Source organism: Sceloporus occidentalis, unplaced genomic scaffold (assembly GCF_023333645.1).
Source record: "Sceloporus occidentalis isolate IW3139 unplaced genomic scaffold, rSceOcc1.0.p SCAF_7, whole genome shotgun sequence".
NCBI lineage: Eukaryota > Metazoa > Chordata > Lepidosauria > Squamata > Phrynosomatidae > Sceloporus > Sceloporus occidentalis.
In genome coordinates, this window is record NW_028316987.1 from 71,407,862 (window position 1) to 71,435,376 (window position 27,515).

Genomic DNA, 27,515 nt, shown 5'->3' on the forward strand with positions numbered 1-27,515 from the left:
CATGTGTGTATGGTGATCTCATAGAATGGTAGAGTTGGAAGAGACCACAAGGGCCATCCAGTCCAACCCCATGCCATCCAGGACCAACCCCCTGCAGTGCGGTCATGTGCACATGCTGCAATTGACAATAACAGGATGGGACAATTCACAGTTGCCTGAGTCCATGGAAGGCTAGCCCTCCAATACAGCAGGCCCTTGTAAAATGTAAAGCACCCAGTCTCTCATATAATAAAAATTTTAAAACCCAGAAAAGAAAGTGCTTAAACCAGTGCAGGTATGCTAAGGAGGTATGAGTTCCTTGTCACCAGCGGTTCACCGGGGAAATCAGACACAGTCTACATGGCATTCAAAATTTCAACAAGCATATAGGAAGTGTGAGATGGTATTGGGGCCTACACTTAGTGAGCAACTACTGAAGTTTGCTGCTGGAAGGTAAAGTGTTCTAGCCACCAAGAGAAATTCCGCATTGATTTCTGCAGTACATGTGAGTACTCCTTGTCTAGGAAGGGCTATATTTTAAAAGGGTTAAATCCAGTGTTAGTCCTATCTAGGGGGAAAGCCAGTGCAATCAGTGGGAATGGTCAGCTGGATTTAACTCAAAACCGAGAAAAATTCAAAAGCTAGGAATAAAGCCACACAAAGAAAGATGACTGAATTGTTTGTTTGTTTTGGCTTTACAGCAGGTTAGTATTTTGTTTTTTTCCTCCAGAATAAAATAATAACAACATGATATTTATGAATAATGGATATTTTGGAAAGATTAAAGGATTTAGGAGTCTAATTCTATCTAAACATATACTGCCAAGCTGAATTCTCTCTCTCATTGCATTTAATCCAGTGTAGTCCAGGAATAGTCTCACATATCATAGAATAAAGACATAAATCGATTTATGCTTGGTTCATGTCAGCTTTACATGCATTCAGCCATGTCCATTCTGTATAATTTATGCATTATTCTGTGATTTTAAAAAAGGATGAATTTTCAAGTTTATTTGCATATGCAACTTCCTCTGACACAAGCATTTGGTACACGTCCTTTTCAATATAATTTTTTCAGAGTTTGGAAAAAAGCTTAGAAAGCGGCTGAGGGATTTTGGGAGCTGTAGTCCCCAAAAGTAGCTTTTCTAAATTCTGAATTTTTAATGCAACCTTCCTTAAAATATAATTATTTTTAATGGTTTGTTGAGCCAAGAACAAAATTGGAAAATGCTGAGAGCCATTCTGACATAATGTATTCTTAGGATTTTATCTTTTATGGATTAGCACTGGTTGTTTGTATGCTGCTAAAGACAGCATATGTGATTTCAATATTTTTATTTTTGCAGTTTAATCTGTGTTTTATTGTCTGTTAAATACCTATATCCTTACCATTAAAGTATATCATTAGCAGACCAATTTTTCTCTCCTTGTGTATAGCCTTGTGTAAAATCCTTTGAATGACAGTATCCAAATAATATTTGCCTTTCATTCAATACTATACTGTACTGGAAAATGCAAATTATGTTGGGTCAGTTAAAAATATGGATCAAATGAAAGATTCGAGCATCCCTACTGCAGAAAGACAATTTAGGATTAAGTAATTTGAACCCATGGGGGGGGGGGGACCTAAATGAAAGTCACCAGAAACAAAAAATGAAGCATAGAACAAAATAGACTGCTATTAACAACTTACCCATCATTGTTAACATCTGACACTGCAACAGTATATCCAAAGTAAGATGCCATCTGTAAATAAAAAACACCTTATTTTTATATCAAGGATCCCTTTCAAGTCTCAGTTCACAAATGTTAACATTCTATTTCATTCTATTTGAAGAGTCTTCCTACAGATATATGTTGTGGGAGGTTGTAAGTATTTGGACAGCATTACATCCTCTGTCTTTAAAAGTTGATACATAGGTATTCTGAATTATTGCTATTATTATTACCTGCTCACCAGTGAAATTTTGAATAAAAGTCAAATCGGTGGAATTTATAATTGAAACCTGGAAAGAGAAAATAGAAGGATTTCAATCAAGCCATACATGATTATATTTCAGAATAATTACAAAGATCCTTTTTAGAATGTGCATTCTACTGTTCTAAATATACTTTCTCCACCACTCAAAAGAGACGAAAATTTTGAGTATTTTGGCACCTTAAAGTCTACAAGATTCATTGTGGTATTATCTTTCATGGACTCAAGTCCACATTGTTAAATATCACCAACAGTAATCAAAGTTGGTCAAATATTTATTTGCATTGTGCCATATGCCATTGTAATGGTAACACATTATAGTATATGCCAAAATACACAAACAGCATACTTACTATTACTAATACCAATCAAGCTCACTAATACTAAAACAATCTTATTTCTAAAATATGGCTCCGGTGCTTAAAACAGATATACGTAAACACTGTAATGAAAGGGGGTATTCAAAGAATCCTATCTTGTCTGATATCACTCTTCCTTCTTGGCAAGTATTAGAGATTTTTTTTAAAAAGTCTTCTTTACCAAAACATGCCCTTAATCAGTGCTAGCTATGTCAGAGGAATAGTAAATTTGCTCTAAGATTTAATTGAAACTCTGAAGGAATTGTTCAAGGTGCTAAACCTATTTTGAAGATAGAATTCAGCATTCTGGATATCTCCTTTAAAGTTTACACTAAACCCTGGACTCAAGACCCTAATGTAAGGATCATGGTCCAGACATGGTCCTGCCATGCCTAATTGCTGTGCTTGAGCATATATGTCTTAATATGGGATGATGGGGTGTGCTATCCTAGTGGTGACACGGGAAAAGAAAAGATTGTGTACCATTCATGGCTTGTTATAATAAGATTATCCCTTCTGATTCTTCTCTAGCCTGTTTGCATTCTTCCAGAGGTGTAACAAAACAAAGGCATTGTCCCCCAAATGAACTTTTTGCCCCACAATTTTCCTTTAATCCTCACACTTTAGGCACTGCTATAAGCTTAAACTCCAACTGACCATTTAGAAATATAATTCAGGCACCTAGAAAAAGGGGGAATGCACAGCAACCAAAGGAAAATAGTACAGTACATGTAAAACTTTTCAGTGTCTTCTTCCTCTGTAGTGTTAGAATTGTGAAGACTGGAGCAAAACTTCATTATGAGGCCAGAATTCTTACTGGGGTGGGTGGGCAATGCATAGGAAAGTATTAAAGGAAGAAACCCACAGTGCTATCAGAAAGGAAGAAAAAAAGAAAGCACATAGGAGGTATATAAGAGCTCTGGAACAGAGCTTGGAACACTTCTGGGGTAAAGTGCCATCCAACTACTATTGATACCATTATGTTACTGTCAGTGTTATTCATGTCATTATTTCATTACTTATTATTAACATATTGCTTCAGACATTATTTATTTATTAGCATTTGTACTATTGCAGGGGAGTCTTGGCCCTTTAGCATGGTTTATCTGTTGTTGTTTTACACTATGATTTTATGATTCTACTGTGAACCTCCCCCAAAGTCCTCCTCATCCCAGCACCCAAAAGTTTCACTCCCTTTCCTGCATCTCAGGCTGATTTCCTTTCCTGTCTTTTAAATGATCTTCTACATTGAAGCAATTAAAAGTGTGCCTTCTTTATACTTGTAGTAGCACTTTGGCTGTGTGAGGCTTCCTGGCATGCCAACATGACACTTCTTTTGATTAAGAAATTAAAAAAGAAAAATTGGGGGAGGAAATCTTCAGCATCAAAAATGTCCCAAATGGCCAAAAGAATCCCCCACACAAAATGTTTTTTGGTAACAAGCAAATGTGGCTTTTTATCAAAGCAATCACCAATGTTTCCTTACAATTAGGGATAGCTACCAACAAGGTCATTGTTACTTCATTAATGTATGAGTAATTAAAATATTTTTAAGGCATTGCTTCCAACTTCTGCTCTGGGAATTTATCTAAAAGGATACATTTTGTCATGTAAAGTACATTGCCTTTGCAGTCTGTAGTATCTTCCCCAAAATCCCATTTTATTGTTAATGAAGACTATACCTCGGGACAAAAAAATGAGTTTCAGTCAAGGCTTTCAAACGATTTTTTTTTCATGATCTGATGCAAAATATTTTGAAACATATTTAAAAATGTCATTGGGGGAAAGAAATATGCAGTATTTTGTTCAGTACTAATTCACCATTTGTACAACGTAAGTGGAATAAAATATTTTATAGATTACATACATAGCCAAAATTCTGTGCACCTCTTGGGACTCCAGCTACCAGTTCTAAAGAAAGAAAACCAAAAGTCTGAAAGTTAACTTAGTACAATACCTGCTTACACAGCAATTGTTCAGAATCTGTTTAGAGAATATGCTGAAACAACAGGACTACTATTAAATTTATCATAAATATCCAGGCACATTTCAATAGCATCAACATTTAGGTTATGTTTGGCTACCAAAATCCCTAGTTTGATGTAGAAAACAAGTTAACAGTACCACATCCTCACACAGGATCAATTCAAGGCACTTTGCTGTCTGAACTGAAGAAAAAGATGGTGCCTCCTCCCATTCTATTTGCAAAAAATAACTGGACAACTCATTGAATCTTTCTCCATCTCTGGTAATCAAACATCTCCTTTCATATATAAGGCAGAAGACTAGCTTAGGGAGCACAGAGTAGGTTGTGTGGCAAGCAAACTTTTCCTCCAACACTTTTCATGTTATATTCCAACAATTACCCTTCAAAATAGCTGCCTCATTCTGTATAATGGTAGGGTTGTCCCGCAGTGGTAGTGGTGGTGTACCTTCAAGTTGTTTCTGACTTATGGCAACCCTAAGGTGATAGGTTCTATCATGGGTTTTCCTTGGGCTGAGAGTGTGTGATTCACCCAAGGTCATCCAGTGGGATTTCACGGTCAAGCAGGGAATCGAACCCAGATCTCCAGTGCTGTAGTCCAACACTCAAAGCATCACACAAGACTGGTTCTCTAGGAGTGTCCCTACCTCAATATATTAGCAAAACACCAAGAACTTCAATATTGTTAATCTAAGTCCTGCTGTAGAGAGAATGCAGAGGTTAATAATATCTGTTCACAAGCTTATTGAAACAAATGCCCTGGAAAGCTTTAAAGTACATGTTAAGTCTCTCTTGTCCAAAATGCTTTGGAGCAGAAGTGTTTTGGATTTTGCAAATTTTTTTAGATTTCAGAATCCCTGTCTTTGCACATATTAATAAACCCAATAACCTTGGATAATGAGATATCTTGGAAATTGGGACCCAATTTATTTATGTGTCATAGACACCTTATACCCATAGCCTGAAGGTAATTTTATACAATATTTTTAATAATTTGTGCATGAAACAAAGTTTGTGTACAGTGAACTATCAGAAAGCAAAAATGTCACTATCTCATACTCATGAAAAAGTTTTGGATTTTGGAATATTTTGGAATTCTGGATAAGGGAGACTCAAGCTGCAATAAATCTAAGACCAAATCATACAATTTGCTTCTATTCAGCACCTATAACAAATAAGCTTAGGATACCCAGTATATTAAGACCTCCAAAGGTGGAGTGTGTGTATGTGGTTCTATACAAGTGACTCTGTAGACATAGACATCTGTGTCTGATCTGGAAATCAGAAGTACACGGCTTGTCCAAAAGGGATCTAGTTATTCCTTGTATGCAACTGATCATCACTAAATGACTGAAAAATGTGCAAAAATTACACAGAGCCTTACTCCAGAAACTCAATTGGTGTACTAGAGTGTGTACACAACTCAGAGGACATGCATGTATTATTTCCCCCTAATATAAGATGCAATGCAGAATGTACAAAATCCAGTTCAGTTGTCCATTTGACTGAATTTAGTTGATCTCTCTCTCTCTCTCTCTCTCTAAGAACTAATTCTGACAATGCATTTTTGTCTGCATGAGCAGTCCTTACCCCCTGGAAACATTCACCCATGCATTCAGCTATTATGAGCAAACCCAGTGATAGTAGAGATGGTCACTACAAATACCTGTGAAAATTATGGCTTGTCTTTTGTCTTTTTACAAATATAGGAACTGACACAACCTTTTTCCAAGGTAAGTACTATTCACATGAATATGGTAATACATTGCACAAATTGGCCTTTAGTGTATATTATACTGTAGTTTAAGTACTTAAGGCTTAAACATTAAAATCAACCAATTAATCTGTTTTTTGTACATTCTTACAGAGAAGAAATAGTAGAATAACTAACTCACAGAGTACAGAATTTGACCTGAAGGATATTGGCTTCTTACCTTGTTGAAAGTCTCCAGTGAATTCACCCACAGCCACAGAGTACCCTGTTTAAAAACAGTATGCATATGAAGTCTGATAAAGCACTTATGTCTGAAGAGAGTCATTTCTGGAAGGACAACCAGATCAAATCTCTGTTTCCATAATCTCCATTAAAAACACTTTATAAACTACAGTATCTAGGGCCAGGAAAAGGAAAACAATTTGTCAGGATTTTACGACTAACTTCGTTATATGTCTCAGAAGCACAATAAATCTACAGAATGAAACAACTAGGAAAAGCATGACTGTAATTATATCTCAAGACGAGCTGTTAGTGCATCAATACTTTACAATTCATCTAGATGAAATATTTATTTAGTGGGATGCACAGGACCACATTATGAAGTGTTCATACATTTAGCTGAAAACTGACAATGTATATCTTTTATTTCTCAGTTTTAACATAAGATCTTATTCAACACTCATCTGTATACCCTGATACTGTAGCTTTCCAGAATCCATATTGAGCTGATCTAGCTAACTGAAAGACTAGTTTATGAAGAAGGTCAAAGAAAAATTTCCAGAAGGTTAGCTATGTTAGAAGTGGTTTGGAGAGAGAGGTACAGTTATGTGTGTGTATTTGCCTTCAGGTTGCCTTTCTCTGTAATATATCCTACAGCACCTAATATTTGTTGACTGTCTCCCATTCAAGTACTAACCAAAGCTGACTCTGTGTGGCTTCCAGGATCAGATGGAATCTGGTTCCTTTAGGGTATTTAGGCAGATAGACAGTTAGGTCATAGAAAAAGGAATGCAGGAGTACAGAAAGTGGTTTGCTTCCAGATTTGGTAAGGTTCACAGTGCATCGATAGCAATCAATGACTAATGTACATTCCATTGGTTTCAGTGGATCTTCTAGTAATGGGAAACTTAGTAGAACTGTTAGTGAGCTGTTACTGAAATATATATTGAACTCACCAACAGATAATTAAAGCATCCCTTTTATATAACTTTTCCACCTCAGGTCTACAATAAATATGGTGAACTCTTAAACCAACCCACTGATAATGTTATTAACAGTGGCTATTCAAAAACAAATGGCAATAACAGATATCTTGGCACTGATAGAGTAATTAAAACATGTAGTGTGATGACAAACCTTTATAGTGATTTAAGTCACAGGTGACAATCAAATCTGTTAACAAATTGGATTATTTTATAATCCTCAGAAGCCTTTGAACTAAGAATATCTGTCAAGTATTTGAATAAATTTGTTTTGAAGACATGGAATTTATAATGAGCTGTAAGGGCTGCCTTGGGTAGTGGAACTGTAAGAGCTGTTCAACAGTGGAATAGAGTGCCTTGGAGGATGGTCGATTCTCCATCTTCGGGAGTCTTTAAACAGAGATTGAATGGACATCTTTCAGGAATGCTTTAGTTATATATTACAGCATGGTAGGCAGTTAGTTTAAATTATTACCATCATTGTTTGCTTATAAATACACATGGTGTTTTACATGAGCAATTTACAATTGTTAATTCGACAACTGTCTTACAATCTAAAAACTACAGAAAGAGATTCCACCTCAACATTAGGAAGAACTTCCTAACAGTAAGAGCTGTTCAACAGCGGAATATGCTGCTTTGGAGAATGGTGGAGTCTCCTTCTTTGGAGGTTCTTAAACAGAGGCTGGATGGCTATCTGTCAGGGGTACTTTGATTGTGTATCCCTGCATATCAGAAGGTTGGACTTGATCTTGCGGTCTCCTTCAGCTCTATGATTCTAAAAGGCATCAAATACACGGAAAAGAGGATGGCAGTGGGGAAGGGATTAAATCCAGCAGCTGCTGTCTGTTGTTCTTTCCCTCCGAGGCCATAGCAGTGGCAGTTGGTACAGTGGAACAGCCTTTCCTCAGGTGCTGGGCCTAGGCATGATGAAACTATGCATCCTTTCTCTCCATCCAAAGTCACAGCAGATGGATGAAACGACATTTCATCGGTTCCTGGGCTTCCTGTTCCTTTCTTCCTTCTGGATGCTTCCAGCTCTACAATTCTATTATTCTAATCCAGTTTTAATTGTTACACTAGGGGCAATTAGCAATGAGTGTTTCTTGTACACAGGGACATTACCACTTCTATCCAATGATGCATGCATCATTTCAGTACGTATTGGATGATATCCGGATTTGCATCTACAACAACTGTGTAAGTGTGCATTCCCCCCCCCCCCCCCCGGTACATCTCTCTTGTTAGGTCAGAGCAAAAAATTGTAGATCACATTGCCAAGCAAGCACCAAAGTGTGTCCCAAAAATATAATCAAGTAACTTACCAAGATAGTTGTCATCATACTCTGATGGTGCCACTCCAGTTTGCTTTTCTCGTGATAGTTTCCTTAGAATATTCTTGAATGAGTAGTCTGTGATAATATCTGCAACACTACTGGTGATAATCTGACCTGTAATTTAAAAAAAAAACCCCAATAGAATAAAGAGTTCTGCAGAGCAGTAAATTAAAGAACTGCAATTAAGGTTACATTTCTCAACCATTTTCTATACCATTTATAAAGCAATTAGTATGTGGTAGGCACAGTAGAGAAATAAGAAATGAATGCCGACAGGGTGACAACCTAAATAAAGTATCATGAGACAAAAGAAGGGATTTAGAAGGAAAAGGAAAACACTACCCAATGGGAGAGAGTGAAGGAACAAAGAGAAACCATAGTAAAATATACTTTCTTTCTAATAGCCATTGTCTCTATTGTTGTCCTGACTGGCTGCAGTAGAATACAATAGCAGTGAAAGTGAATAATAAAGAGAAGCACAAAATATATTTTAGAGAATTGCCACTACAATATTTTTTAAAGGAGTAGTTGCAGTGTAACATACCCTTCAATGGTCCTGATTTGGTAGGAACAGTCCTCATTAAACCTTTCCCATCCCACTTTTCAGTTTCTTTTAAAACACCCCATGAATCATTTGCACAGCCCAAATAAAGTACACCCCCACCCTCACAGTAAGTAGTCCTGATGATGCAGTTCAACACAGCACCCTCCATATGCAGCCCTTTCAAGTTTTAAATAAGTCACCTTTTGCTCTGCATCTTCCCAAAAGATTTGAAAGCTTCCATTGAGATGCCGGGCTGTTGTTTATAACATATCCTGCTGTGCTGCCCACTGCTGCTGCTGTGGCAAGTCATACATATTAAGTCGGAACGAGGGGCCCAGCCCAGGCATGTGATTGATGCTCAGTGTCTTGTTCTGACCTCTGAGTGAGTGACTTGCCATCGCTGCAGCATGTGGCACATTGTGAACAACCACCCGTACGTCTCAACAGAAGGCTCCAGGTAATGGGGGAACATCAGCTTTGGGCCAGAATACCATAGACTGCTCCCTGAGTATTCTGTCTCATGCAGACCTGGTCCTAGTTTTTGCATCCTACTCCCACTATTCTCCTTTGTCCTCAGCTTACTTTATTTGCTGCAAACTGATTTCAAAGTCCTAAAGTAGTTTGCACTCAATTAAGAGTTTGCACTCAATAAGCTCGAGTGAAAGCAAACTGCTGCAGCATCTCCTAGCTTATATGTTCTTCTTCATTAATAATTGTTGCCATCTTGACGACACTTTGATATTGCTTGGCCACATGTGTCCCAGTTTTCATCTCTTAAATGTTGGGCAGCATGCTTTTAACAATGTAAACCAAATCCACACAAAACATAACTGAAAAGATATTGCGAGGAAGGGTCAGAGAAGCTGTTGTCTAACATGTAATACAGGAGGAGAAAACTGTATGTTATCTTTATTTTTGATCTTTATAATTAATTATCATGAAACTAATAGGGAATATTTTAATCCCCTAAAGTCAGATTCTTCTGTAGTATCCACATGCTGGATTACAGTGTAGGCATTCTGTAGCATGTTCATCTGAAATCCTGTAAACACCTTCCCCAAATTTCAGCCACCTGCGATGTTCAATTTTGTTTTACAAAGTAAAAAAGAGCTGGGCCAATACACACACACACTAACATAATCGATGGACCTTTGCCACTGAAGTATCTGTTGATATTGGCATGGAGGAGGAAGGACAAAAATATTCCATGCTGTTTTCAGTGATCTACAATGCAGCAAAGCAGAAGTGATGTGCTCCAGTTTTTAATACGATGGCCCTATTCAGGGAAAATCCAGATTTCTTCCCTTGGCAGGCAAGTGGAATTCACCAGGCTCAAGAAATACACCACAATACTTGAGGTGTATATTTCTCCCCAGTTCCTGTCAGGGATCCTATAATTAACCTGAAATACACTGAAATTGTCAGAAAATAACCCACAACTCTTACAATGCAAACCTTTTTTAACAAATCCTAATGAATGAATATTAAAAGATAAAATGTTATACACTCGTCCCTCCACATTCACTGGGGTTAGGGCCATGGGACCCCTGTGAATGTAGAAAAACGCTAATAACAAAAACACTATGTTTTTATCTGATGGAATACCTCTCTATGAATCTCTAGGTCCTCCAGTGCAATTCTGTGGTCAACAGCTGCCAGACATTGACCACAGAATTGTGCTGGAGGAGCTACAAATGCCTAGTGGAGTGTTCTCTCTAGGAATCTCTAGGTCCTTCAGTGAAACATTTGGTTAAAGTTGGCCACAGAGTTGCACTGGAAGACCTAGATATTCCTAGAGAGAACCTATTAATAAAATCAGTGAATAATCAGCCACAAAAATCAAATCCACAAATGTGGAGGGACAAGTGTATATAGAAAAAGAAAACATGGAGCACATTTCTTGGGATGTATAATTGAGAATATGATTCCACTTATAAACTGACAGGACTGTATTATCAATGGTGCAAATGGACCCCTGTGCAGATACAAAAATCCACAGATGCTCTAGTCTTGTTGTCCCCAATAGTGGCACATGCACGTGGCCGGATTGCCATTAGGGAACAACAGGACTTCAGATGAAGTCCTGCTGTCCCTAATGATGGCGCGGCTGCATGCATTTGCTGCCACTGGGGACAATGGGGGCTGTCCCTAGTAGTGGCACAGCCATGTGCACATGCTGCCATTGGGGGACAATGCAGGCTTGCAGTCCATGGATTTTCAAATCTGCAGAAAATAAGTACATGGACACCAAGGTGCCACTGTATTTCTAGAAAGTGCATTCTCATATGTTTTTACTCAGAAGTAAATCATATTTTGCTGAATGCTACTGTATTCCCTTATAATATGTGTGTGCTGATTCTCACAAGCCACGTTCTTCACATGTTATTTATTCTTTTGCTATATAAATATATGAACATACCTTGCCAATAAAAACTGCCAGGTCCTCCTACTATAAGGTCTCCATTCTATATATATGACAGTCAAGAGAAACATGAAATTATATTGAATAATATGCTCAAGAGACAAAAAAACAACACAAAAACAAAACCCAACCCACCAAAGATGTTAAAAATAAATTAAAAATGTTGCTCTGTTGGCAAGAATTGATGTGGCCATCACTGGAATATGCTTATTGGGCGGGGGAAGGGGGGGTCAGAGGAATTAGTTAAAATGTTGCAGAACCTTTATCATTTAAGGTGCTTCTTGGGAAGTGTTGCTGCATATTTTTTACATAATAAAGTGTTTAAAGCTTGGCACAATAAACAAGGACAAGTGAAGAAGGTCTGTGAAGCACGTATCTGGTGGATGTACTAGAAACGGAATAAATTTGATATCCAATAAGCCTATTATTAATTTTACTGGTCACATATATGTCACTTTAACATGTTCTAGTGGGCTGTTTCACATAAATGTTTATACAAGAATAAAATGTGTTAAGTCTTTACAGTGTCAACTTAAACGCATGGCAGTTTTTTGCTGCAACAGAAAAACATGTCTGGTCTCTTGGAAATTCTCCATATCTTTACCTTTTCATCTCCACATGGTTGGATAGGTTAATTAATTAAGTCATATCCCTCCTTTTTTCCAATATGGAACCCAACGTGGCTCACAGTATGAATTAAAATATACAGTTAAATATATAATAATTCTATTTCTCATCCAGGACTTTACCACACGTGGCTTTTCAATAGCCATTTAAAGTTCCACAATAGCGTCTTTGGTGATACCTATCACATGACACTGTCTCCTTCTCATCACTGTCTTGTCTTCCAATCATGGGTAGCCCACACATTGCCATTCATGGAAAAAACCATCGATAAGCTCCCAATCATGCTGGTACAGCATTTATCCACAGGTATGGTAAATTATCCAGTTTGCAGTTCCGGGACTCCACAGTGACTAGCATCAGTTTTTCCTCTCCTCCCTTCTACTATTCCATAATAGCCTTTTAAAAACTTTGTTTTATTTTCCTTTTCTTTTAAACCACATTAGCATAACTCCAGAACTGTGTTCACTCACACACATATACAAACACACACACACACACGCATGCTGGGTAGGGTATAGGGCAGGGAGTCGAGGTTAAGTACAGAAGAAAGTGCAAGGGGCCAGCAACAGCCCAGTCACACTAATGAAGGGACATGTGGTAGGAAGTGCTCCCATAACAATATGTATGCGCTTCCCTTCATTAACGCAATCATGATGAGAATGGGGATCATTGTGATAAAGTTCCCAGAAATGTGAAGTTGGGAAACATGTGATCTTCTTGATGCTGCAGTACTGCAACTAGTGGTGGTCGCTAGTGCCACTGTATGTCAATGGAGCAGTGAAGGCACTCTGGATTTTAATCCAAACTTTAAAGGAGTTTCCCAAGGTGCTAAACTTTATTTGTGAGCTGCCTTGGGTCTTTTTTTGGGAGAAAGGTGGCATAAAAATGAAATAAATAAATTGAGCATATGACTGCTGAACATCAACTGTGAAGGACTAATAGAGAGGAAGTGTGTTCTTCCAATTTGTATGTTCTTCTAGCATTCTGGCCACGTTTAGTTGTACACCCACCCATTTGGGGCAGTTTTTTGGATCCTGGGACAGAATACTGATCCCCCCAGCCTTGCTGCAGTTGCACAGCTCTGTGCTAGAAAATTCTTTCCTACATTGGTGCCTTCATTTGGTGAATTGGGTTCCATCAAATAATCACCAAATTTGTTTGCTGATTTCATAATCTGTTCTTCAATTCATCCCTTAATTAAAACATACTCTCTTTTTGGTTGCATTGTTCCATATTTTGGCTGTTGCCTACAATTAGCACGATAATGAGGGGAAATGCCAATTTTTAATAGTGTTTTCATGAAACTAAATAGGTTCTGAATACCCAATACAAAGCAATAAATTATTTTAAAAACATGATCAGATGAGAAATTACTAACTAGAATTGAGAGTTATTCATTCCATAGTAAAAATCAGGGGTAGGCAACCTGCGGCCCGTGGGCCGGATGCGGCCTGGCGAGGCCTTGGGACCGGCCCCAGTCTGGTCCTGCCGCCGATTGCTGCCGGGGCCTTTGGCGTCTCACGCGAGGGGCATGGTGGGGCAATTGTCTATAGAAGCCTCAGAAACATGCATTTATCTTAACCTTTTTTAAAAATCAGCAATTTTTTTCGTGTGTCCTCCATTTTTTATTTTAAAAGTGCCCTCCATTTGAAAATTTTGTCCTACATTTGTCCCGGTTTATTTATTTATTTAATTTCTTAAAAATTATTTAATTATTTATTTTTTTGCTTCGGCCCCCCAGTTGTCTGAGGGACAGCAACCCGGCCCCCGGCTCAAAAGGGTTGCCTACCCCTGGTAAAAATGAAAGCAGTAGTAGATCCAGAGCCAAGGTGACACTACTGTGGACTCTCACCTTGTAAAAGTCTAAGCTGAATCCTGCTTGACAGTAGCCTTGTCCCTCGGGATCTGGATTGTCTAAAATTTCAAGGTATGGATATTTAATTAGTTTTATAATTAACATTACCACTGTAAATGCAGACAGCTTTCCAAAAGGAGAAAAAGAACCAATCTTCTGAAAACCTCATGTGCTGTTTTTGTAATGAAATTAAACTGCTGATTTCTGAGCTGGAAACTTGTACTTGTCTGAAGCAAAAATGTGAATAGCTGACATCAAAATTGGTATGTGAATGTTGCCAGGGAAATCTGAACCCAAAACAACAAGTTCAAATACAGAATCTGCTTTGACAGATTTGATGGTGAGTATGAGATGTTGCATTCATTTTACCCTAAAATCAACCAAAATCAGGTCAAATGACTTTCCATGGTGACTTTGTACATTTGTGCAGAAACAATTGTTTTGGGGTCAAAATAGCCACTTTCATTTGTGCATTCAACAGTAACAATCCAGAAACATGTTTAGGAATTGTGCAGTAGTTGCATAATTCTGCTGCTTTAACATTTTCCCAATCCATGTTGCACTTTAACTTCTCGTCTTGCTAACTCAAAAAAAGTATGATTATCTTAGAATAGGCTTAGCATTGCCAGCTTTTTAAAAATAAAGAGAATGTGTGTTCCATTTGGAATAATCAGCTGCTTTTAAAAGTTGGCGTCTCCTTATCAGGATCTGTTTGCTATATTTAAAGCCTTTTAAATTAAGCCAATTCTGTCTTCACGTGTCAGCGTAACAGCAACAGCCTCATCTTTGCTCTTTTAATTAAGTATAAAAGCATCCAACTGGAAACATATAATTTGACATCTTTTTTTGAACCATGATCCACTTTGCAAGAAAATTTCTCTGGTTAAGAGCCACTCAATTGAAACAACACCTGGACTGAACGCATGACAGAGCGGGTTACAATTTCAGCTTTACACAAGCCAAATTATGAAATAGAAAACAACTTACTATTGCGACAAGGAGAATATTCAGCATAGGCACTGAAATTTTGAATTGCTACGTAGCAAGTACCAACTGGATCCTTTTCAGGTGCAGCTTTCAGGGTCCTCCAATGATATAAGGGGGCACAAGCCTACCAAAACAGGAGTTGAATAACAGAGAACGTTTAGATGTCATGAGTGAGTTTGGTTCCCCCTGCCCTGAGGTCTGAAATGTTACTTTTGTGGACTATATCTCCCATAATCTCACAGCCGGGATGGCCACTGGCTGGGTACAATGGCTGAGAGTTGTAGTCCATAAAGTTATTTTTCCAAGCTCCAGGTTTTCCTTGGAATCCTAGAATTACAAAACCTTTGAGTTATAATAAATTGCAAGGGCCATCAAATCCACCTCCCTGACATGCAGGAATACACAAGTAAAACACTCCTGAAAGATGTCCATCCAACTGTGTTTAAAGATCTTCAGAGATGGAGAGTCCATCATCCTTCAAGGCAGTTTATTCCATTGTTGAACAGCTTTTACAGGTAAGAAATTATCCCAATGTTTTTTATTTCTTTTTTCAACTTCCCTTTTATTATTAAGGCACCATGCCAGATTTATATAAAAGCTAAGCAGGCTAGAGGTGAGTCCTTCAGATATTATGGGGCCTATAAATTAATTTATATCTTCCTTCCATCATATATTAAGAATACTAATGTTTTTTCATAAAAATTAGAAGTCAGCAATAATAACTCATACGCCTAATATTTGACACATCAACTGATATGAATATGCCTCATAATGATGGCATTCTGGATCTTACAGAATTTCTAAACTTCAGAACTAACAAAACATCTAGTGAAGAAGTTAAGCAGAGGACCGCAGACATGATGGTCCTCACTTGAAACAATGTTAACAAAAAGCATTACTTTCAAATGAAAGGCACAGAAATGGACTCAGGAGTGGTTCCCGTTCATTTTTTTTAATAGGTAAACAAGAGCAAATGATTCTCAGGGGAACCAAATGTAAATGACTTGTGCAGCACAGATACATTCATGATATCCTCATAATATGAACCAGTTGCAAAGAAAGTCTGCAGTACTTTACAAGGTACATCAACTCTATTCCTTCTGCTATTAAATTTACCTACAACAGAATTGTGAAGATCCATAAATCCCCTTCCTGGATGATCTTCTATTCCCCCCCCCCCCCAAAATTGGGTGTAACAAGTTTGCTAAAGGCTCCTTTATAAAACAACTGGTGGCCATATGTATCTGAGTTAAAATTCCTGCCATCCGTACGACATTTAAAAAAATCAGACGTAGTTTGGCATTTACACATTCAGGATTGAATGTACAGTCAGCCCTCCTTATGCACGGATTTTTTATCCACGGATTCAAGCTTGATTTTGCCATTTTATATAAGGGACACCATTTTGTTATGCCATTGTATTTAATGGGATTTGAGCATCCACAGATTTTGTTATCCATGTAGGGTCCTGGAACCAAACTCCAGCGAATACCACTGTATATGCAACAATGATTATATCCATCAACAAAAAATCCAAGACTAAAACATCACCTTTTATAACTAAGTACAACATCCATTGGGTTACCATAGTCACTAAATAATGGCTCCACTACAGAGAGAAGAGGCAGCAAAAATTTGATTTCTACCCATCATCTCCCAATTGCTAAATGAAAACAAAAAACAAACAAACAAACAAAAAACCTGGCAGTTACAGGGTTCCCAATATGGCTGTATTTACAGTTGGGCAAGTCATACTCTCTCAGCCTCAGATGGAGACAAAGGCAAATTGTTCTGAACAAATCTCGCCAAATAATCCCCACGATACGTTTGATTTAGATTGCCTTAGAATGGAAACAGCTTGAAGGCACACTCAACTGCTACTACTACCACTACTGCTACTACAACCTGCACAGTGGAGAAGTGGACGTGCCTGCCGTAAATCCAAATATTACCACCTTCAATTTCCTGTGACTTTTATGTGTAGGCTATCTTGGAGGGGGAACATAGGTTCTAGGGCAGATACCACAGATAACCACTTCCAGAGGCATCACACAGAAGGCTTTTAAACAGGTGACAGCAATATGCCTGAGTGGTTCAAGTCAACTTTCATCCTAGCATATGATATTGGCAGTAATCTGAGAAATAGTGTTGGACACTGTTTTCTAGATTAACAGTTAATTGTCTGATATAATTTGTCTATAAACTTGGACACACTAATATGGGCTGTATGTTGACCAGTGGGCCAAACTGTAGCCCAGTCTTATTCCTGTATAGGATGCCAGGCATTCTGGATCATGTTCATTAACATACTTTCCTAGTTCAGGTTTTTAGGCTTAGTTTGTAATTCTGTATACCAAACACAGTTTTTCAGAGGCCCCCAAATGGAGTATTTGAAGACTCTAAAGATCTAAACTAAGCTGAGCAGCAATCCATGGGGAAGAGCAAAGAGAAGGCTGGAATAAGATACAATGACACCTGGACTGCTTCTACAAGCATATTTCCTCCACCCCTCAGCAGAGAATGTTCACAGTACTAAAAAAAACAAAACCTTGGACCTCTTTAATGTTTATTTAAAATTTTAAAATATAAATAAATATAGATTAAAGGTCATGTTTGTTTTGCAAGAAGCATCCCAAGTGAATTATTAATAAAATGAAGCAAGAATTATAATAAAACCAACAACAGCAAATGCAATTAATATCTAAACTTTTTTTTTAAAAGCAGAACTAGGAAGCAATCAATCAAATGCTTTACTAAAAAGAAATATGTATTTTTAATGAGGTACCTAGAATGCATTTCATGACTCAGTCTTGAAAACATTACATTTACTCACTACAACCCCCAGAACCCAATGCTTGTCAAGGGATTATGAGAGTTCTGTGGACCTAGAACTTACTTTTGTTCTGGGAAGTCTGTTTCATTATTGCTGAGGCACCTCTTTCCCTGGTAGCCATTTAGTTTACCTCACCTCATCTGACCAGGCAAATCTATTGAGAATTTGCCCTGGTCTCTTTAAGCCATTTAGGGCTTGGATGCACATCTGATGTTCATTGTATGCATCTAAGTAGATAAAAAGGATGCACAGGGATTTTTTTTTACTCTGCAGAGCTGCTTTGTACCTTCTTAATATCAAAGGAGCAGTGAAATGCTAATGGAGCAATCCTGACCTCTTCCTTCTCATTATAGAAGTTTGATAGGAAATGCAAACCACTGATCAATAGTGGGAGGTTTGGGTTTTTTTGTTTTCCAAACAACACCACTATACTTCTGCAATAAGAACAGAAAATCATTACCATTACAACCTATTATCAGGAATCAAACTCCCCCTTCCACTGTCCCACTGCCTTCTTTCACACTGTAGTCTCTAAATCAGTAGTGATTTAGGAGATCCCTCTAGGTGCTGCTGAACTGAAGGACTCAGCATCCCTTGCCAGCAAAGACAATAGTAAGGAATGATGATGATGATGATGATGATGATGATGATGATGATGATGATGATTTACTTATACCCCGCTCTTTAGCCAAGGCTAATGATGGGAACTGCAGTTCAAAAACATCTGCTTTCGATGGGGGGCTCTGGTGGGGGAGAGAGTTTACTTTAAGAACAGTCACAGGGGTTCCAATTATGATTGCAACATGGATGCAATCTTTTTAAAAATCCTCCTTCACAGCCACAATGGACCTCACACATACACAACACAAGCTGCTATTTGCATGGTAGAAGAGAGTTCTCCTGGGCTCCAATGGCCCTGAAACAAGTATCAGTAAATAGTGTGGAAGTTGACAGTTTTGAATTTGGGCCAGGTGGGAGGGAGGGAGGGAGGGAGGGACGGAGGGGGGATAGCTTGTTTCAGGTTGGGTGAAGGGGTACTGGATATCTTTCTAATGCAGTATAACTGATCTGCCTCCTCTGAGATATGCCACTACTTCCATGTCCTGTTTGTGTATTTAGAAATAAGCAAAATTTCTTAAAAGGTCCTGTCTGCACAGGCCAAATAAACTGGCTTCTCTCTATCATCTTAGCGAGGAACCTGGACAACTCTGGGTCTGGCATGGACAGTCCAAATCACTGACTGCCAAACCTAGGGTATACCCCTCTTAAAATGCACTTTAAAAACTGTCTGTTTGCTCCAAATCTTCCTGGAAGATCTGGAGCACTCCGTGCTGAAACTGGGAAGCTGTTCACATAAATGTCTTGCTCTGCTGCCCACCTTGGCCATGGCAGTCTTGTGTCACTCACTGCAAGGTCAGAATGAGGTGCCCAGCCATATGATCTGGGCTGGGTGCCTTGTTCAAGAGTGATGACTCACTTCTGCCACTGTCACACTGAACAGAGCAGGACACCTGTGCAAAAAGCCACCCTGCATCACAATAGAGGGCCCCAAGTAATGGGGGGAAGTCAGAGAAGCTTCAGGGCCAGGATACTCTGGCCTACCCCTGGAGGAGTGAGCAACATTTTGCCCCCAGAGCATCCTGGCCCATGCAGTCACCACGAAGACACCATATTCCTCTATTCCCTCATCTAAAGGAAACCAGATCCTGAGACCATTCTGTCATGCTAGCCCTGCTGGTTGCCTTAGGTGGCAAATACTGGGAGGAAGCAGCAGGATGTTGAAGCTATGTGTTAAGCTGCCTGCAATGTGTCCCATAAGCTAGAACACTGTCTCTCTGTGAGGTAAAGGATACTGTCCTATTGTAAATTGTCCTGTTGTTGTTGTTCTTTGATGATGATGATGATGATGATGATGAATGTTGAAAAAAATTCAACTACATTCTACTCAGCTTTTGCAGATACAACTGGGGGTGGGGGTGGATCATTTTATTCCTAGCCTCTGATGGCAAAATGGTCCAACCTTGGTCCAGCCTTCAGGGAAACAGGGGAAACATGACATATAATTCTGTAAGTGACTTCACCACCATTAGACAGTGGTTTTCATTACAAGATACATAAAACTATAGCAGGACGAGTGTTTGGGATCTTATATTTTGCAATAAAATGGTCCCCTTATTTAAACTTCTTGATTGATGACCACTGAGAGCCATCGGACAACATGCACATATAGGATTTATTTCTCACAGTTAATTTTCTATACAGAAATCAACTTTGCATTCAGAGAGGGTGGGTAGAAGAGAAAAATGAGTGTGTGTGCCAAAAAGGATGTAAACTAAAGGCACCGCGTTTGGAATACAAGAGCTGTGATCACTTGAAGACTTCTGGGAATCTAACATACATGTTCGCTCTGTAACAGGAGAAGGTGATGTTTTATTCATCACCTGTTTTATGTCAAAATTCTGTTCTGGGGTTAACCACATGAGTGAATATTTAGAGCAAGGCATTTCCTTTAGATACACATTGCCATTAAGAAATAATTCAAACCGTTTCAAAACAAATCCCAAGACAACATTTGTTGCTTCACAATTGTTTGGGAAAAAATTAAGCATGACCAAACTCAAGATTCACAAGGCAAGATGTTTTGTCATCATTTAAAAAGCTTTTTTTTTTTTAATAATCCTACTGCATTAGTTGTTAATGTAAGAGGCCTGTCTTAGTAGCAAACATATCACCTTCACCTTACTGGTTAATAAAGCTGCTTGACAGAACACAAGTAGGTCATTATGGATTTCCACCTGGGGGATTATATTAGTTCTTGTAAATTCCTTACAAATTCACAACAGGCACATGGAGTTTTCTTTAACAAAACTTTGGATCTGGAGTCATAGCTCCATTAACTCCATCATAGCATAGCCATGGTTCTACAGTTGTGAGATAGGCCTCCAAACTGGATGCTAGAGGAAATGTAAGGTCTTCTCTGGGCACTGCAAGTTGTGTACATCCTTGTACAGATTATTTTTATTTTTATAATATATTTATTATCCCAGGTAGCATCATCCCAATCACCAACTACATACTTATCAACTTCAGAGTAATAAAGACATCAGAGACTATCAAACTGCCATTCCCTCCTGGGGCAGATATGCACAACCTCATGGACAGGCAGTAGGTATCACACATCCAATCCAGGCTTCTCTGGCAGCTTTTAAAGAAGCCATGAGGAGGAGGAGGAGGTAATTGTTTAGTTTTCTTTTCTCTAAAGCGGTATTCCCCATACATTTTTTGTTCATTTTTATTGTCTTTATTGTGCTATTTTAACAAACAAACAAAATATTGGTTCACAACCCCAATAATTTCCTGGCATTACTGGTAAGAAAATACGCTAATTAAACTATTTACCTTAATTCATTTACTTCAAGAGGAGTATTTTTCTCCCATGTGGAAAATCTAAAAAGTGATCTAAAATCTTGTTTTGCTGATGAGTCAATCATGGATGCAAGCATGATGGCAAAAGGTGTGTGATAGTATTTGTTGTCATCTGCTATCATGAAATAATCTCCATAGCTGTCTTAATCTGGATCAGTATGCAAAGAGATCTGTAGCACCTTTGAGACTGAGAGAAAGAAGCTGGTAGCCTATGTTTTCGTAGACTTAGGGGCTATACAGACAGGCAGCTAAAAGCCGCCTGTCTTTGTCCCTGGTCGGTGTTGCACATTACGGCACTGACCCACTCCCTAAAAAGAAGCCACTCTAGGCAGCTTCTCTGAAGGGGCGCCATAGGCACGCTTGCACGTCATGATAACGCGCCTTCCAGCCAGCGCCGTTTGGGTGCTCTGACGCCTGTGCACCATCATGGTGCGCCCCGTATGGGCGGGCATGCATCAAGATGGCACACGGGCAGCAAGTGTAATTGCTCAATCTTATCTAGACCTACTTTCAGGCCCAGGCCAGTACAAAATGCTGGTTTGTTTAGGGCCTAAATCTACTTCCTCAGATGTATCAGATTAGAGATAACAAGTTATACTGGACTAGGTTGCTGTACTCATACTGGTTATACATGCTGGTCATGAAGGACCATCCAGGAACAAGATCTTAACACAAAAGTGAATATGTCTTACAGACTAAGAGCTGTATTTTCAAGCTGTGGATGGTTGACTCTGTGGATGTGGAAGCCATGGATACGGAGGGTAGAATATATTTGTTGCCCGTTCTCCATCTCTTAGCCAGGCCTAACTGCTTGGCTTCAGATTGGATCTGGTAACTTCAGGTTATATAGGTTTTAGGCTGTGATATATAAAAGGTAACTTTTAAGAACTCTCTTCCTCTCTTATGTCTAACTCTCTCCTCTTTTTTTCTGGGATGTTCTGACATCTATAACATGTGAAATATATAAGCTTTACTGATAATTTTCTGACTCTTTTGGTTTGCTGGTTGTAAGTTTTGGGAAAGGCTTAATTTTTTTGTTTTGCTTTCTTTGTAGCTGGCATAAAGTCATTGGTGCATCTTCCTGATTCAACAGAAGTATCAAACACATGCAGTAAGACATACAGCATTATATATTTACTTTTTGTACCATCCAGTCTAAAAAAGAGGGGAGAAAACATTCTCTAGTTTTTATTTTACGTTTTGATGACTCTTAATAAAAGTCATTGGCCAATTGTGGATGTTGACATTCTTTTTCTGTGAACTAGTATAGCTACCTTTGCTTTTCATGGTTAGTACTTATGAGTAGTTGGAACAAAAGAAAAAATATCTCAGCAAAAAAAATGTCAAAACTTACCACAACCTTTCCTTTATGAGCTCTTACAGTTGCTCCAAACCACTGATTTGATTTAAACTCTATGGGCTCCCTTGTGCCATTCACTTTGATTTTCCTGTTGTCTGTAAAAGGAAAAAAAAGTTGGAAGTATTTACATTTCCAGCACGGTCATCATCATGGATAGGAAAGAACAGGAAAGATAAAAGCATAGGGAAGAAAAAATTATTATATTACGTACAATGAGATTCGAGGCATTGTTATGTGAGCAAAATGGAACCAGCTTGGGCAACCATTCATAACTAACTCTGCATGAGCCAAATAAAATGCCTCCTTCTATCCTCTTGGCAAGGAGTCCAGATAATGCAGGGGGCAATTCCCAAGTCTAGAGCAGAAGTTCAAACAATGTCTTGCCCGTTCAGATCCAAACCCGGAGTATACCCCTCCTAAAATTGAGTTTAAAAAGTCACTAGTTGTGTCAGAGCCTTCTGAAAGATCCTGAGCCCTCTGTTCACCAGGCATCTGACACCAGGCATCTGTTCAAAATGCATCCTACTTACTGATCTGGGCATTATAGGTCTACTCATGCAGCCTAGAACCGAACTGGTCTTTTTGCCACCACATCACTCTTCTATTCCTATTTGTCTACAAGGTTGCTAAGACCCCAAAATATTTTCCACACACAATGTTTCATTTAATTAAGAATAATTGACTGAGGGGTAATACAAGTAAGTCAGAAAATGATATTAAAAGTAATGCTTCCCAGCAGCTATGGATGTAGGAGAAATTCATTATGCTTGAATATTTGTATGAAACTAATAAATTCAGACATGATGAAACTATAAATGAATCAGAGTGCACGTGTGCCAAAATCTGCACTTTTGAGAATTTTACAATCTGATTGATAATCAAAAAATCTACAACAGAATCCATATATTAAGAAACATATGCAAAAATGCATATTAAGGGAAGGTGTACACAAGAGTATGTTATAGTAGAAGAAAATGTCTGGAAAAAAATCACACACTACGAAAATATTTAAAAGTACCTACAAAGAAAAAGTCATAGTCAAATGCATATGTACAGACTTGTGTAAACTCTGATAAATTTTGTTAGCTAAATGATGGAAACATGTGAGCTTCAGTGAAGTTGGGGTCAAAGCAATGAGAAATTTGACAAAATTAAAATTTATTCATTTGTATACCGCTGAGAAAGAGTGGCACAGTAGTTCAAACTCTGGACTACAACTCTGGAGACCAGAATTCATTTCTCAGCTCAGCCATGACCTTGGGCAACTCATACTCTCTCAGCCTCAGAGGAAGGCAATGACAAGCCTCTTTTGAACAATGCTTGCCAAGAAAACCCCACAATATGTTTGCCTTAGGTCACCATATGCTGGAAATGACTTGGAGGTACACACCAAAATCAAACCCATCTTGCCCAAATTCTTCAGTGTTCTAATTACAAGTGAATAAAATAACCAGGAGAGATAAATTTCTTAGAAATAATTGTGACAAGCGTTCTCTTTGTCACGGAGAGCAATCCAATTTCATCCATTTGATGCTAATTCTCACCATTTCACTCCTACAACTAGACCTGAGGATGACAGAGTCCTCCCTTCTGACCAGAGCTACATGTGAGCCACACTGCCACAAGAGACAACACTTTTAACACTGCTTTATATACACATTGCAGATGTCAGCATAAGAAAAGCCATCTGGGTAAAAACTCAGCCCAATTATAATGCATTTCAGGTTTTAATAAAAAGCAGACCTCCCTTCCTTTCACCCTCAGTCCTCTGAAGTGAACTGATTTCCCACATGTTCCTGAAAGTATGTTCCTCCCTCGCCAGTCACTCTTAATGAACTTCTCTATTTATACCCATGAGGGAACACAAAGCCCTCCTCGCTCCCATATCTGGATAGTCAGGGCATTGTTTCTGGTTCATATCAAGACGTTGTTCACCAGAACCTACTCTTGTTATTCAAGCTAAGTAAAAATAAAAACACACATAGTGTCAAAGGAGGAATTTAAAGTATTTTTTCAATGTCAGATTATATTATATGCTTTTACAAAACTAAAATACAAAACACACACCGGTACAGTGGTTAATACGCAGGACCAAGTGCAGGCATAATATTGCAAAATTGTATAACAATAGTCACAGGCTGGCTTGCTCCCCACTATAGTCCCAGAAAAGTTACTTTTTTGGATTTAAATTCCCCCAAAGCCACAATACTGGCTGAGGATTCTGGAAGATGTAGTCCAAAGGATTACCTTCCCGAAAATCTGGTATACATACTTCAAGCTTTGGAGTACACACTTTCCTGGTTGACTTTTAACTCCCATAGAGCATTATGGGTTTTTGAGCACTAACATACTTTGGGGGAAAGAGTGTGTTAAGACTATGGCTGGCATGATTCACACATGGTCCAAGACCATAGCCATTAAGTGGATTGAAGCAAGCCCCCTTAGCTGTCTGAATTGTGGTGTCACAAAGGAAATTGTTCATTACATAATTTATTATTACCATACTTTAGCTTTACTGCCAGAGCAAGGAGAAGGGGGGAAGGTTTGCAGGATTTTTCTGTCTCAGGTGTCAAAATAACATGGCTGGCCATAAGCGCTATGCACTATGACTCTTTGTTGGGTTGTGTGGGAACATAAATTCTAGCAATTAGAAGGGACCACAACTTAAATTTTAAAAAAAGAAGGGACTATAACAGCCACCTAGTCCAACTCATGCAATGCAAAAAAGCACAATTGTGAACTGTAAAGACTTCTGAAAATGCACCCTCCAAGGCAATCATCACTTGCTGTTCTGCCTCATGAAACAACATATATCGGATCACCTCTATTTATTTAGTGTGAGTTGTCAGTCTTTCTGATGGATGGGCTTCTGGAAAAAGAATTTTAATTCATATTTTTCAGTATTTTAAAATATATTCCCCCTCCCCACTCCTCTCTTTCTTTATCTATATAGCATCTTCAATGCGCTGTTGCTTTACTGTTTTACTGTCTTTGTTACTAACCAACTCATGGCCATATAGGGTGCCCTTACTTTTTGGCTACACACATTTCTTATACCTTGTCACAACATCACTTTCCTTCCTTCTAGTACAAACTAGAGGGATCCTTTCATGTACAAATGACAAGCAGAGAGGAATCAAGAGCAGATCCCTTTGTAAGTGAAAGGGGCCACTCAAAAATAAGGATGTGGTTTCTACATACTCAAGGGACTCCCAAGGTTTGCAGATGTACAAGAGCTTGTAAAAAGAAAAGTAGAACAATTTTTTCTTAGTGTCATGACAAGGCTCTGTCAGCTTCTAGGATCCACTGAACATTGAAAGTAGTCAAGCATGGAATGCTGTAAGTGTTAGTTTGGGAGGAAGAGAGAAAAATGGAGGAAGGGAGGAAATTGGGCTACTGAAGCCTTTAATAGCATATAGTTAAATATATCATGCAAGGAAGAATTAGGGTCAAGGGGCCAAAATACACTGCAGAAATAACCCAGTTTGACAGCACTTTAACTGCCATGACTCAATGCTAGAAAATTCTGGGAACTGTCGTTTTATGAGACATTTAACCTTCTATTTCAGAGAGCTCTGGTGCCACCACAAACTACAATTCCCAGAATTCCCTAGCAAAGAGCCAGGGCAGTTAAAGCAGTGGCAAACTAGATTATTTCTACAGTGTGTTTTGGTCAAAGGAAAAAGAGTGCACGTAAAAAGGAAAAAGAAAGAAAGAAGCAGTGAAATAAAGTATACAGACTTTCTTTCTCCAAGTGCTGGTGTGCCTTCAAAATTGCCTGTCAAACTATGGCGGCCCTATGAATTTCATAGGGTTTTTTTGTTTTGCAAAGAATACTCAGAGGGTTTTTTTTTTTTTACCAGTTCATTCCTCTGAAATATAGTCTTCATTACCTAGTATTTGTTGGTGTTCTCCCATACTTGAAAGATGCCAGTACCACTTGTAAAAGACTAGAGAGAAAAAAATCATGATTGAAGCAAGTACCTGCAAAAAGTGAGTGAAAGCAATGAACGTTCATTATTGGCATTGCACTGGGTACCACCTCAGTCTCACACACACAGATAAATTTTGATAAAGGATAAGCTTCCTTAAGCTGTTTTGGGCAAACTGAAGATCAATAACTGTGAGCTTCTATCACTTCCTATAGACTTTGCCTGAAATTCAACTGTTAATCCAACCACATCAGTGGGAACGTCAATACCTACGTTCCATTCCATTCACTCAATGGCCTACTGTAGGTGAGATTAATTAACAAATTTAGGCTGTTGTGTACCTGAAACAGATGGCATATTCCACCTGAAAATTACAAACATGTACATTTACTTCAGAGCACTCCACTTGCTCCTTAGTCCTCAGTCTCCCTGTATAGAAGGATCTAAAGAGACAAGTTTACCCAGGTTCACTTGAATGTGAAACCCATTAGCCATATGTAATTTTAGGAAGTTACAGATTCTTGGGTTGCATCAAATGCTGTTCTCTGAAGCATTTGATGCCTTTCATGTCAGTGAGGCAGTGAACTTACTCTAGGTTTTAGTAAAAAGCTTTAAGGATTTATCCAAGGTGCTGAACTTACTTAGTGGAGAGAGTTCAGTACTTTGGGTACCTCCCGTGAAGTTCAGCCTAAAACCCTAGGTGTAGTCACTGCCCCACAAGCATAGAAGCTACCAGCTTCCATTGACTCTACTTATGGTGAAGTGAACATGAGTAGGCCACACCTTCAGTCCTCCCTATTCAACAAGGAGAGCTGATGGGTCTTGAAGAAGTAGAAGGGGAACACAGGCCAGTGACAGAGCACAAATTCTTGGCATGCAGAAGCTTCTGGATTCAGTCCCTAGTATTTCCAGCTCAAAGGACCATGTAGAAAAGACCTTCACTTTAAAAACTGGAATTACTGCAAGTTAAAGC

General features: G+C 38.6%; 1 protein-coding gene across 1 annotated transcript in view; it reads right to left on the reverse strand.

Annotated features, from left to right (window-relative positions):
* ITGA8 (integrin subunit alpha 8) overlaps positions 1-27,515 on the reverse strand; it is a 148,561-nt gene that overhangs the window by 100,981 nt on the left and 20,065 nt on the right. Inside the window, exons 3-11 of the mRNA XM_089533306.1 lie at positions 22,605-22,705; positions 14,992-15,115; positions 14,002-14,063; positions 11,520-11,565; positions 8,545-8,670; positions 6,235-6,279; positions 4,184-4,227; positions 1,929-1,985; positions 1,673-1,725 (exon numbers count right to left, since the gene is read on the reverse strand). Coding sequence (XP_089389432.1) covers positions 1,673-1,725; positions 1,929-1,985; positions 4,184-4,227; positions 6,235-6,279; positions 8,545-8,670; positions 11,520-11,565; positions 14,002-14,063; positions 14,992-15,115; positions 22,605-22,705 — 658 coding nt within the window. The remainder of the gene's footprint in view (positions 1-1,672; positions 1,726-1,928; positions 1,986-4,183; positions 4,228-6,234; positions 6,280-8,544; positions 8,671-11,519; positions 11,566-14,001; positions 14,064-14,991; positions 15,116-22,604; positions 22,706-27,515) is intronic.